This window comes from Suncus etruscus, chromosome 14, assembly GCF_024139225.1.
Source record: "Suncus etruscus isolate mSunEtr1 chromosome 14, mSunEtr1.pri.cur, whole genome shotgun sequence".
In the NCBI taxonomy this organism is placed as follows: domain Eukaryota; kingdom Metazoa; phylum Chordata; class Mammalia; order Eulipotyphla; family Soricidae; genus Suncus; species Suncus etruscus.
Window position 1 is genome coordinate 7,046,305 of NC_064861.1, and position 13,796 is coordinate 7,060,100.

A 13,796-nucleotide genomic window follows, 5' to 3' on the forward strand; every position below is an offset into this window, starting at 1 on the left:
CAGTGCAGAGGACTGGGAAGATTTTCCTGGGTGGAGCCTGCTGGGGAGCAAAGTCGGCAAGGGGGCAGCGGGGGACAGTGGAGTCAGGCACACACTGGCACAGGAGCTGGGCAGAGTCTCAGTCTCTCAGAGAGCATAAGGGGCCCTGAAAGCCAGAAGGGCCTATTCGGGGCAACCCAGTACTAGAAGGCTAGGTAGCAGAGGGAGCTGAGATGATATGCACGCTCACCACTCACCAACAGGTTCCTCCCTTTGGAGCCATCGAGGGGAGCCTCGGGGGTGGATCCGGGGACTTCCAAGATCACAGCCACATCCCAGGAGTCTCTTGTATGGAGTCCTGGCGGGTCTGGCTGCACCCTGGTCTTTGTGATGCTTTGCGCTTGGGACCATGATGTATGTGGCTGGGTCACACGCATGCAGTAGGAGTTGACACCCCAAGTATGTCACCCCCCCCCCAGGCCTGAGAACCAATCATTAGGAAGGAGAGAGAGGCCCCACTACTCATGGCACATCTATGCTCTTTCAACGTGGGGCGCCAACTGCAACTCCCACACCCTGATATCAACTCCACTTGCCTCCTTTTTCCCCGTGTCGCTCTGGGCACCACCTCTGGTAGGAGGAACGTGCCTGTGGCCCACGGTCCAATGAGCCCCTGGGAAGGTGCAGTAAAGTTGACACCATGTGACTCCCATGTGACCCCACCCACCTGACTGCTTTCCTTCCTGAGCCCACCTACTGGAGGAAAGGACCCAGAGCATTTCTCTTTCACAGGGGACACTGTGATTATGTGAGTGCTCGCATACTCTCCCCCAGTGCTAACTCTGTCATCTCATTGCTACTTTAGCTCTGAACTTGTATTGGTTGTTATATTTTGTTTTGGGGGTCACACTGGGCAGGACTCAGAGCTTACGCCTGACCATGCACTCAGGATACCATATGGGATGCTGGGGATCGAACCTTGGGTGGGAGCTGGTTAATATTCACCTTTGGCATCCCTTTGGTCCCCGGGGGGCATGAAAGTAGGGCTCCCTGTGGTCCAGCTGACAGCAGAGGGTGCTGACATGTGGCTGTCCAGTGAGTCCTCTTCGGCCTTGAATGGGGTCTGCCACTTTGTCCCCATCTTCCACTTAGTTTGTCATCAGACACTTTGGGGCTATCCTTGATCTTGCAAATAATACTGAGCATGGGTTTATAGTCTAGAAGCCAGATCGGGCTCAATTTATTGGCAAAAAAATCTTTAGAGGTGGCAGAGCAGGAGAAGTTGTGTGTTGTGTTGCTCGAAGCTTAGCAGAATGGCCAGGGAGCCAGCCAGCTTGGTGCACCTGTTATTTTGGAGTTCTTTTTTTTTTTTTATAAACTCCTGAATTAAAAAATATCTGGCAGGGTTAGAATGATAGACAATACAGCAGGTAGGACACTTGCCTTGAACACAGAACCACCAGGAGTAATTCCTGAGTGCAGAGCCAGGAGTAAGCCCTGAACACCGCTGAGTGTGGCCCTAAATCAAAACAAAATGAAAAAATAAAAAATATCTGACATGTTTGCAGTCCCCCCAGTTCTTGTCATTGTGATGCCCAGACTGTCTCATCTTTCAGAATTTATTATTGGCGACCTGGTTCTACTGCTGAGCCTGGGCCATTATTTGCTAACCTAAAAAATGGATGAAAACTTACTCAAAGATGTATTTATTACAAAATAGCACTCATTGGAGTGTTGTTTAGATTTCTGATGGTATGGTACCTTGGACGTGTGCAGTATTTAGGAAAGTGAATCATAATGGTGAATGAAGCTTCTAGAGAGGCTGAAACTCACATCGAGTGAGAGGAGGCTCATGGAATGGGGTGGGGGGAGAAACCCTGATGGCACCAGGCATGTATCCTGCTTTTGGAAGGGCCCCACGCGGCTGCCCAAAACCTTTCTCCTAAAAGCTTGTAGCAAAGCTTGCAGTGTGGAGGAGGCAGCGTGGTGGTGGATGCCAAACTCGGTGATGAGGATCTCCCTTGCGATCTGCGCCTATGGAGCCCTACACCAGGGGTTTCCTGAGGTCAGCAGAGGCTGCCCAGCTCTGGCCTATTTTGAGGCTAAAGAACAGCAGACGATTAAGGCGATTAAGCAAATACTTCTTAATGTCTACTGCGCTTCAATCCTCTTGCTCAAAGGGGTCCTTTAAAGCGGCTAAGGTCTGAATTTAGGGCACATCATTTGCACCCCATGAAGGCTGTGGGGTGCTCTGGGGGAACTCTAGAGGAGAGCAGTGACACCTCACTTCTTCCGAGAGTGCCCACCCAGCCTGTGAAACACCCCACCTCTTGGCTATTGGCACTGGGCTACTCTTCTGATCCTCAAAAGCTCAGTGAGTGGTTCACGAGCAGAAGGAGGCTCTTCAATGATTTTAAAAGCAAGCAGCTCAAGAGCTAAATCTGACCTGTAAATATTTGGGCTATGGGTTGGCCAGATGGTGGGTGGGAGGCATATCTTATTTTTTTTATTTTTATTTTTTTTTGGTTTTTGGGCCACACCCATTTGACGCTCAGGGGTTACTCCTGGCTATGTGCTCAGAAATTGCCCCTGGCTTGGGGGGACCATATGGGACGCCGGGGGATCGAACCGAGGTCGATCCGTTCCTTGGTAGTGCTTACAAGGCAGACACCTTATCTCTAGCGCCACCTTCCTGGCCCCGGCATATCTTATTAAGGCTGCATCTTTTTGACATCTTTAAGATATGTCCTTTCCAGAATCTGTGAGTTTGTTATTCTGGTTTATTAAAGTACATCAGAATGAAACTGCTAACAGGATGTGCTTCATTTTGTAACCCAAGGACAAATGTCTTATTCAAGAGCTCCAGGAAAGGTGGACAATTAGATACAGAAATGCATCTTCCATCCTAGCTATGAAAGCCAGGGCAGTGCTGAGTGACAGGTCAGAAGTGGGCCAGAGAAGTCAGACTCTCAAGAAGCATCATGGAGGCTGGAGGGTGGCAGGAGAGGGTCCAGGGATTTAGACACTCACCTTGCAATACCGCCAACTTTGCTTGCATGTTTTGGTGCTATGTAAGGCCACTAAATACCAAGGTTAAGGCCTTTACTTTGCATGTGGCTGACCCAGGCAAGATTCTAGGCACACATATAGTCCCTGCAGCACTGCCAGTAGCTATGCCTGAGCACAAAGCTAGAAACAAGCCTTGAGCACCATTGGGTGTGGTCCCAAACCAATCCCCAAAAGTGTGAAGACAGACAGGAGAGATAGTACAAGGAGGAAGGTATTTGCCTTGTCCATGGCTGGTTCAATTCGTAGCAGTGAATATGGTTCCCAGATTATAGCCAGGATGGATTCCTGTGCACTGCCAAGTGTGTCTGAAACAAAAACAAAAACAAACAATGAATGGAACCTCATCCCCAGACAAAATCCAGCTCCTTTTCAAATACTTCAAATCTTCTCTTCCAGCTCAGAGGCGTCTTGAAACAGAGCAAGGCAGAGGCAGAGGCAGTGAGTGTGGCCCGGAGCCTAAGTCCCATCTGTGTCCATGTGAGGAAGGCTTCACTCTAAGCCAAGATGGGAAGTTCTGTGAAGGTAAAGAAAGGTTGGGTGGACCCCTTCAGAATAAAGGACAGCCCACCTCAGCCAGATGCTTCTGAAGAGCCTCTGTGCAGACCACTCAATGTCAGGTGGACTCCCAAAGTGTACTTCTGATCCCCACATCATAGAGTCCTTGTAATAGTTCTCAGTCCTATTTTGGGGGAGGGTGTTATAATTTTGGGGCCACACCTGGAGGTACTCAGGAGTTCCTAAACTGGCTCTGTGCTCAGGAATCACTCCTGGCAGGCTATGGGATGCCAAGGATTGAACCCAGGTTAGCCGCATACAAAGCAAAGGCCCCACCTGATGTGATATCCCTTTGGCCTCAGCTTGCCATCATTTTTTTAATGCTGTGTTTCCAGCCTGGTTGCTTTCAGGGGTTGATAGCAGGCAACTAACTGCAAGTATGGAAGCTTCCAGATTCTTTGGGGGAGAGTTGGTAGCTGCCATGTATTTCCCCAAGCCCTGGAACTACTGTATCTCAGTATCTTGGATACTTGGATACTTGGATACTTGGATATTTGGATGCCCTAGAATCGGTGGCCCAGACTATAGTGAGCTCCAAGCCCAGGCAATGAAGCAGGAGAGAAACAGAGTCACCTTCTGGGGAAAATGTGGGGGCAGGGAGACAGAAGTAGTGAGAGCATTGAGCTAGACCTAAGTCCTGGAGGGTCCCCACTTCCTGGTGAAGGATCCTTTCAGCTGAGGAACAGAGCACAGGTGAACAATCCTTGTCAAGAGCTTTTAGGACTGGGTCCAGAGCAATAGGACGGTGGGGAAGGTGTTTGTCTTGCACACGGCTGATGCAGCGTCAATTTCCCGTATACCATATGGACCACTGAACACTACCAGGAGTGATTCTTGAGTGCAGAGCCAGGCGTAACCTCTGAGCATTGCCAGGTGTGACCTAAAAGCAAAAAAGCAAAAAAAAAAAAAAAAAAGGTTATTTTAAACTTTACTGATTGAGGACCGGAGTGGTGGCGCAAGCTGTAAAGCCTTGCACATTCTAACCTAAGACAAACTGCGGTTCAATCCCCCACTGTCCCATATGGACCGCCAAGCCAGGAGCGACTTCTGAGCGCATAGCCAGGAGTAACCCCTGAGCATCACCGGGTGTGGCCCCACACTCAGTGGTGCTCAGGAGTTACTCCTGGCTCTGGAGTCAGAAATCACCCCTGGCAGGCACTGGGGACCATATGGAATGCTGGGAATCGGGTCTCTCCCGGGTCAGCTGCATGCAAGGCAAACGCCCTACCGCTGTGCTATCTCTCCAGCCCCTAAAAGCAAAAAAATTAAAAAACAAATTAAACAAAAGCTTTTGGAATTTCTTACTACATAGGGCTTTTCCCAAAGCACCTTCAAGTGTACAAACCTCTCTTTGAAAGCAGAAGCCATGGCTGGCCAGAAATGGCTCCCACGGGCAGTCTGGAGCCCTCTGACTCTTCCTGAGAAGACAAGCCATGCTCCCTCCCCATCCAGAGAGTTGGGGGGCTCTGTGGGACTGAGTCAAGAAGTGACAACTCACTTTCCAAGTCACAGTCAAAGTTGTTGTTCTGTAGATGTCAACGAGTGTGCCCTCCAGAACCATGGCTGTGCCCAGGGCTGTGACAACAGTCCCGGATCCTACCACTGCACTTGCCCTGTGGGCTTTGTTCTGCTGCCTGGTGGGAAGCAGTGTCATCGTAAGTGAAAACAGCTGTGGGCCCACACCCCTCTCCCTGGCTCCCTGGGCTTTGGGAAACCTCTAAGCTGACCACCAGGCCTTAGACCAACGGACTTAATTTTGCTCCACTTCGAGAGCATGAATGACCTGATGCTATCCCACACCTATCAAGTCAAAGCAATGTGTGTGCACGTGTGTGTGTGTGTGTGTGTACATGAGTATATGTTGTGTGGCTGTAAAGAGAGGCAGATTCTCTGAATGATAAGCATGTCAAAGATATACTCATGATGTATATTATATCTAAAAATGTCTGGAATTCCTTATAAGTTCTATGATTTCTTTTAGATTCTCATTGGAAAATCCTTATTAAAATAACTTTTGTGTTCAGTTTTTAATTTGGGGGCACACATCTGGTATGCTCAAGGTTTTTTCCTGGCTCTGCACTCAAGAATCACTCCTGGTGGGCTTGAGGGATCATATGGGATTCTGGGGATCAAACTTGGTTAGGTCATGTGTAAGGCAAGCACCCTCCCTGCTGCATCGAGCCCCAAAGATGACTTTCTTGTGAGCGATTTGGGTAGCTCAGGAGAACAACTCTAACAATTATATGTTTTATATTATAATTTTTTTCATTTTAAAAAATTTATAATTATTGTGAGCTGATTCCTAAAACCCCTCCAAGGGTGAACCACATGTATGTTCAAGACATAAAATCAACTATTTCTTTTTTTGTTTTTTTGTTTTTGTTTTTGTTTTTGTGCCACACCCGGTGACGCTCAGGAATTACTCCTGGCTATGTGCTCAGAAATCGTTCCTGGCTTGGGGGACCATATTGGATGCTGGGGGGTTGATCCACAGTCTGTCCTAGGCTAACGCTTGCAAGGCAGACACCTTACCTCTAGCACTACCGCTTTGGCCCCAGAATCAACAATTTCTTAAAAAGCGTTGTGATTTTAATTTTTTTTAAGTGGAAGAAGGCACTCCTGACTGTGCGCAGAATTTACTTCTGGCTTTATGCTCATGGATCAATCGCGCCTAGGGGACTGGGGATTGATTCATAAGACTCATGCAAAGCAAGCAGCTTAATCATTGCCTCTAGCCTCTCATCAAAAGATTTTTTTTTTAAATCTTATTTCTGTATCTCCATGATCTTGCATCCCATGGATATTTAACTTACTCATTCTAGGGTAGCTATTTTTCTTTTTAATTAGCAAGAAATTTGCCTAAATTTCCTCTAACTTAATCTTTTTTGTTTTGTTTTGTTTGGGTCACGTCCGGCAGTGCTCAGGGGTTACTACTGGCTCTACACTCAGAAATTGCTCCTGGGGTTGGGGGGAACCATATGGGATGCCTGAATTTGAACCACCATCTGTCTGCATCCAAGGCAAATGCCCTAACTCCATGATATCTCTCTGGCCCTCCTCTAGTGTATTCTGACACAAATCTCAACCTTTTCTCTCTTTATTTTTTTTTTTTCCGACCTTCTCTTTTGAATAAAGAATTTGTTTCCTGTCCAAGCAATGCATCCGGATGTAGCCATGACTGTGTTCTCACATCACGTGGCCCCATGTGTCTTTGTCCTGGAGGCTCTGTACTTGAGGCAGATGGAAAAACTTGTTCTGGTAAGTTTATATACCCTTTTGGTTTGTTTGTGTGTGTGGGGGGGGGATAATTCTTTTCTAACTGACACCTGAATATTGTGCCTATTGACAAAGGAGACGAGATTTATTTCCAATAGTCTATTCATTGGAAGGTGTTCTTGACGTTTTTGTTTTTGGTGACAGAGGAACAGAGGTTTAGATGCCGTGTTTTGCTTCTAGACAGCACAAGAGCATTAACAAGAGCATCCAGAGGAGACATGAGGTTGCTTAGAGTTTTGAGCAGTGTTGGGAGCCCCTTGCTGGTTTCAGGCCCTCATCCGTAGTGTGATTCGTACCTGAGACTTCCTCATCTTCTTTACTTTGGTTTTCAGAGACACAGACACAAAAAGCAGTATGGGTGAGGCTCAAAACTCACACCAGAGAGACAGTTGTGTCCTTCTTTTAGTTACCTTTGTTTATTTAGGAAAGCTAAAGAACTCTCGAGGCCCAAAGAATGTGAGAAAATATAATGTGTATGTATGTATGTATGTATATCTATATCTATATCTATATATCTGTCACTTATTTGGAAGAGTTAGAACAGATGTCAGACTCATCAAAATACCTTTCTTTTTCCGAACATCCAGGATACTTGTTTTAGATCTCAGGAACTGAAAAAAAAAAAAAAAAAGAAAAAGAAAAGAAATGGGGTCCAGCTTACTGGGCTGGGGTTGGCATGCATGCAGGACCCCTGAGGTTGATCCCCAACACCCAGCACCTCATGGGTATCCAAAAGCAAATAAATAAATAAATAAATAAAAATAAAAAAATGAAGAAAGAAAGAAAGGAAAAAGTGTAGAAAAAAGGAAAGAAAGGGAAAATGGTAGAAAGGGGGAGAAATGGGGAAAGGAAAGAATAAGAAAGTATGGGGTAGGAAAGCAAAGGAAGGGAAAAAAGAAAGAAAAGAAAGAGATAGGGGCCGGAGAGATAGCATGGAGGTAGAGCGTTTGCCTTGCATGCAGAAAGACGGTGGTTTGAATCCTGGCATCCCATATGGTCCCCTGAGCCTGCCGGAGGCAATTTCTGAGCATAGAACCAGGAGTAACCCCAGAGTGCTGCCGGGTGTGACCCAAAAACAAAAACAAAAAACAAAAACAAAAAAAGGAAAGGAAAGGAAAGGAAAAGATAGGAAAGGAAAGAAAAAAGGAAAGAAAGGGGAAAGGGATAAGAAAGGAAGGAAAAGGAAAGGGACCCCTGGACTATTAGGGGTGACTTGCTCACTGCCAGCGATGGAGTGGAATAAGTGGCCTTTGCTCCCTTTCTGTGGGAAATAACCCTGCCTGCAACAGCCTGAAGGGTAGTGAAAACCAACTAAGCTCATGACCAAGTCACAGCCTCTTGCTGCCTTTTGTAGGTTGCTCATCACCTGACAACGGTGGCTGTAGCCAGCTCTGCATCCCTCGAGGTCCAGGAGCCTGGCGGTGCAGCTGCTTTCCTGGCTATGCTTTGCACCAGGATGGAAAACGCTGCGTGGCCTCAGGTAAATGCCAGCTGGAAACCGGGCTTTGCAGGGAGCTTCCTGCAACCCGCCTTTCATTTAGAAAGAGGGCAAGATCAATTGCTTTTGACTTTTGGGGAGAAAATCAGATGTTGACAATTTGGAAAGAAAAAGCAAAGTGCATTGTAAATCTACATAAAGCTCTTGTGAATCATCCTATTCCTTGAGAAATATTTCTAAGTTGATTTGCATAGTGCAAAGACTTACCTTACACAAAGTAAAGCATTTCAGTAGAGGCAAAAGCTGTGCCCAGAATAGCCTTAGACTGCAATAATATGATGTGAGATGTTTAATACATACTTGTTCATATATTTCACTGTCATCTCTCTAGCCAATAAAGTAATACTACTTGGATAAATGTGTCTTTTTCATGTGAACCAATTTTTTTTTTCATTTTTTGGTTTTTGATACACACCCAGCAGTCTTCAGGATCACTCCTGGGACCATATGGGATGCTGAAGATGGAACCTGGGCTGGCCGAACGCAAGGCAAGCACCCTCCCAGTTGTGCTATTGCTCCAGTGCCAATTACTTGATATTAGTTGAGGTGGCTTGGGGTCACACTCAGCAGTACTCAGGTCCTACTCCTGTCTCTGTGCTCAGGAGATCATATGCAGTACCAGGATGGAACTCAGTCTCCAACTATTTGCATTTTATTTTTTTGTTTATGTTGTATATTTGTTTTGGGCCACACCCAGCAGTGCTTAGGGGTTTCTCCTGACTGCTCATGTGCCCAGGGAACATATGGGATGCTGAGATCAAAAGCAGGTCTGGTGCAAGGCAAATGCTCAATTTGCATTATTTTTTTATTTTTTATTTTTTTTGGTTTTTGGGTCACACCCGGCGGTGCTCAGGGGTTACTCCTGGCTGTCTGCTCAGAAATAGCTCCTGGCAGGCACGGGGGACCATGTGGGACACCGGGATTCGAACCAATCACCTTTGCTCCTGGATCGGCTGTGCTATCTCTGCGGGCCTCAATTTGCATTATTAAAGCAGGCAGCAGGCGAGGTCTAGCTCAGGGCCAGCCCACCTACCTACCAGGAAGGCCACCACCAGGGTCACCCTCAACTCTCCTGCACTCCACATGCCATATGTGATCCCTCAAACCACAACCAAGTTGGTAATTGGATGCTCTCCACAACCTTGTATGTCAAAGCTGCTTGTTTATTGTACTTAACAACAAAAGCAACAATGGAAGGCAGGGGGGTGGCAGCAGGGATGGAGGCAGAAAGCCACAGGTGAGATTCTGGGCAGACCTGAGAAGGCGTCCTGGAAGAGGAGTCTTCTGCCAGTTCTGACCTACAATGAGGAAAACAAGGAAGAGAAGAGAGTGCCCAGAAGAGAAGGCTCCCATCGCCTCTTGGGGCATCTGTTACCCTATGGTCATTGATGGGACACTGTGGGCAAAGCCGGGAAGCACCTCTGAGGTGTGGCCTGAGCACAGACGTTTTGGAATTGCCTACAGGCCCCCAGCCATCCTTGCTGCTGGCCAACTCTCAGGACATCCGACATGTGCACTTTGACGGGACCCACTACAGGACCCTGCTCCCCCCGCAAGGGGGAGGCATTCTGGCCCTCGATTATGACCCTGTGGAGAACAAGGTACATGCTGCTCACCGACTGGTATGGAGCTGGGTATGCAAGAGCACCGGGCAGTGTGGACTGCCTGGAAGTCCCCGCAAAGCTCAGAAAGTTCAGGAAACAGTGCAGCCCCATACTAAGGGCTTTCCTGTCCCCATCTCCCTCCCTGGTCCTGCTGAGACCCTGCTGTTTCCCCCTAGTCTCGGCAGCCCCTCAGTCCATGTGCTGTGTGACTTGATTAGTCACCAGTGGCCAGAACTGGGAATTGCCCTTTGCAATAAAGCGCAGGTCCCAGAGCCTCATCCATGGACATTGCAACAGATGCTGTGGTAGTAGCCCCATTTCTCCAGCAAGGAGGCTGAGCTCTCAGTGGGAGGCACAGGCACGCCTCGGTTGAACCCCATCTGGGCTGTGGTGGGGGTGGACACCAGTGACCCACATGTCTTTGTTTCCAAAGTCACTTGTGCTCGAAGACACACTGGCCCCGTTGGTGCACCTGCGTGTGTTCCGCTTGATTTTGATTTTTAACGCACCAAACAATGGTCTGCCTTCTCTTTCACAGATGTACTTTGCCCATTCGGCCCAGGGGTGGATTGAAAGGGCTAATCTGGATGGTTCCCAGCGTGAGAGGCTCATTGAGGAAGACCTGGGGGCACCCGAGGGTCTCGCAGTGGACTGGCTACACCGTAAAATCTACTGGACAGACAGAAAGTAAGGCTCACACTTGGCTGTTTCTGTGTCTGGGTCTGTAGGAGAGCGCCTGAGTCCTAGGTCTCTCGTGAATTCTATGCCCAGGCCTTCCCCAGCCCTGCCTCACCTCCTGCAGTGGATTTGAGAAGCTAGAGACAGGGGGGCCACAACCAGCATTCCTCAGGAGCTTTCCTGGCTCTGCTTTTAGAATTGCTCCTGGCAATGCTGCGAGGTTGGACCCAAGCCTCCTGCAAATAGAGCACAGACTCAGTCCTTTGAGCCCTCTCCCTGGCCCCCTTCTGCAGTTTTAAGCCCTGTAAAAGGGGCTTGGGGGACTATAATACCAAGGGCTCTGACCCTCACCTCCATCCTCTTTAGGCACAGGAGAAAGGCTGGGTGCCTGTTAATATTGGAGCACTGGAGTTGGGATGGAGAAAAAAAGATGGGGCTGGGAGACAGATGACCCCATTGTGGCACACATACACATTTGGGGGAATGTTGATTTTTCCAAGAGAGAATTTTGAGCCTCTGGATATAAAATCACCCCACATGTCGTATCTCCAACCCCAGGTGAATGAGTCATGCATAAAATAATCCAAAGCAGGCTGAGGGTGAAACACGTATAGTCTGGCAATCTTCTATCTCATATCTCCGCCAAGCTGCCTGCCAGAATTGCCATTTTTCTTGAGTACAGAGACTACTTCTGTAAGGATTTCTGAGTGCAGAGCCAGGAGTAACCCCTGAGCACCACCAGATATGCCCCCCCACCAAATGAATGGCTGGCTTCTGGGACTAGAGTGATATAGCACAATAAAAGGGCGCTTGTTTTTGCATGTGACTGTCCTGGGTTCCAACACCACCAAGAGTGATTCCTGAGCACACAGCCAGGAATAAGCCCTGAGCACTGTCAGATGTGGCTGTAAAACAAAAATCACAATAAGATTTGCTCCTTGCTGTCCTGAACATTTGGGGGTCCCCAAAGAGTGAGTCTAGAAGCTGCTGTTGGGTCTGTGAGGCTGCAGGCAGGTTTGCGCAGGCATGAAGGGTTCTAGAATGCAGAAAGTCGCCAGGGAAAAGGGGTGTTTTTTTTGTTCTGTTCTGTTTTGTTTTGTTTTGTTGTTTGTTTTTGCTGGTGCTACAGTCCCCTCCACTTCCGTTTCAGGAAATCATGCATCAAACAGAGCAACTTAGATGGGAAACGGCGTAAAATCATCCTGCAGGAGGGCATCTCCAGTCCACACGGGATAGCTGTCCACCCAGCAGCCAAGTAGGTAGTGGTGAGAAGTGGATCAAGTCAGTGTTAACTGTGAATCACTCCCACTGTGGCGCACTTTTCATTAGTAACAAACATGGTCAAGAGTTTGGGGCCCGGGCCCGGAGAGATAGCACAGCGGCGTTTGCCTTGCAAGCAGCCGACCCAGGACCAAAAGGTGGTTGGTTCGAATCCCGGTGTCCCATATGGTCCCCCGTGCCTGCCAGGAGCTATTTCTGAGCAGACAGCCAGGAGTAACCCCTGAGCAATGCCGGGTGTGGCCCCAAAATCAAAAAAAAAAAAAAAAAGAGTTTGGGGCCCGAGAGATAGCATGGAGATAAGGTGTTTGCCTTGCATGCAGAAGGATGGTGGTTCGAATCCCGGCATCCCATATGGTCCCCTGAGCCTGCCAGGGGCAATTTCTGAGCATAGAGCCAGGAGTAGCCCCTAAGCGCTGCCAGGTGTGACCCAAAAAACAAACAAACAAAAAAAAGTTCTGGCTGTGGCCTAGGACAGGACTTAAGGTATTGGCCTTCCTCTGAACCAACCTCAGTTTAATTTCCGCTCCATATCTGGGACCTCGAGCCTCACTAGGAGTGATCCCTGAGCACAGAGCCAGGAACCTGGCCCCAAACCAAATAAAATTAAAGTCCATCAATAAAAATAAATAGTTTGGGAGGAGTTTTGGGAATACCCAGCTGTACTCAGGACTTACTCCTGGCCTTGGAACTTCAGAATCACTCCAGGCAGTGCTCAAGGAAACATGTTGGGTGCTAGGGGTTGAACCCAGGTCAGCAAGGCAAGTGTCCTAGTCACTGTATTATCTCTCTGGCTCCTGATCATTTTGTTTTTATCCAATAATCAGAGCCTTCATTCAGCAGTCGCTGCCATAATTCTCTATTTAGAAAAGATCATTTTTAGGGCTGAGGCAATAGCACAGCGGGTAGGGCATTGTCTTGTTTGCCATTGACCCGAATTCAATCCCCAGTATCCCATAGGGTCTCCTGAGTCTGCCAGGAGTGATTCTTGAGCGCAGAAGCAGGAGTATTCCCTGAGCACCAAAAATATAACAATAACAACAACAAAAGCATAACTTTTGGCTTTTGAAAACGATCAGTACATTTTATTCTGCTCCTTTTGTCCTCTTTTCATCTGCGTTTTCTATGAGAAGTTTACTTTTCATGCAAATTATACTAATGGTCTGTAAATCAGAGAGAGGAGAGAGAGAGAGGGAAAGGGAGAGAGAGAGAAGGAAAGGGTAAGAGAGAGAGAGAGGAGAGAGAGAGAGAAGAGAGAGAGAGAGAGAGAGAGAGAGAGAGAGAGAGAGAGAGAGAGAGAGAGAGAGAGAGAGAGAGAGAGAGAGAGCTGGCTGCTAGACTGACCACCCCCGAGCAGGGAAGTAAGGACAGAAGGCTTATCCTGAGCCAGTTTTGCTTGAGACATGTAAAATATAGTAAAGAAAATTTCTGTTTTGGGTAAAACCAAATAATAAATAAACATACAAAGAAAACAGGGGTGATTTTTTTTCACTTAAAATATTATTTTTTACTTTATTATTTTTATTTTTATTTTTGGTTTTTGGGTCACACCCGGCAGTGCTCAGGGGTTACTCCTGGCTCTATGCTCAGAAATCGCCACTGGCAGGCACAGGGGACCACATGGGATGCCAGGATTCGAACCACCGTCCTTCTGCATGAAAGGCAAACGCCTTACCTCCATGCTATCTCTCTGGTCCCTATTTTTCACTTTCTTTTCAGTGAAATTCTGTTAAAAACAAACAGATATGGGGCCGGCGTGGTGGCGCTAGAGGTAAGGTGCCTGCCTTGCCTGCGCTAGCCTAGGACAGACCGCGGTTCGATCCCCCGGCGTCCCATATGGTCCCCAAAACCAGGCACGA

The 13,796-nt window shown here is 47.8% G+C and overlaps 1 protein-coding gene across 1 annotated transcript in view; it reads left to right on the plus strand.

Annotated features, from left to right (window-relative positions):
* The first annotated feature begins 1,013 nt into the window (after nucleotides 1–1,013).
* The window catches only part of EGF (epidermal growth factor), a 29,316-nt gene continuing 16,533 nt past the window's right edge, over nucleotides 1,014–13,796 (plus strand). The window contains exons 1-8 of the mRNA XM_049786551.1: nucleotides 1,014–1,074; nucleotides 3,445–3,570; nucleotides 5,136–5,258; nucleotides 6,739–6,861; nucleotides 8,234–8,359; nucleotides 9,842–9,978; nucleotides 10,520–10,668; nucleotides 11,810–11,914. Coding sequence (XP_049642508.1) covers nucleotides 1,014–1,074; nucleotides 3,445–3,570; nucleotides 5,136–5,258; nucleotides 6,739–6,861; nucleotides 8,234–8,359; nucleotides 9,842–9,978; nucleotides 10,520–10,668; nucleotides 11,810–11,914 — 950 coding nt within the window. The remainder of the gene's footprint in view (nucleotides 1,075–3,444; nucleotides 3,571–5,135; nucleotides 5,259–6,738; nucleotides 6,862–8,233; nucleotides 8,360–9,841; nucleotides 9,979–10,519; nucleotides 10,669–11,809; nucleotides 11,915–13,796) is intronic.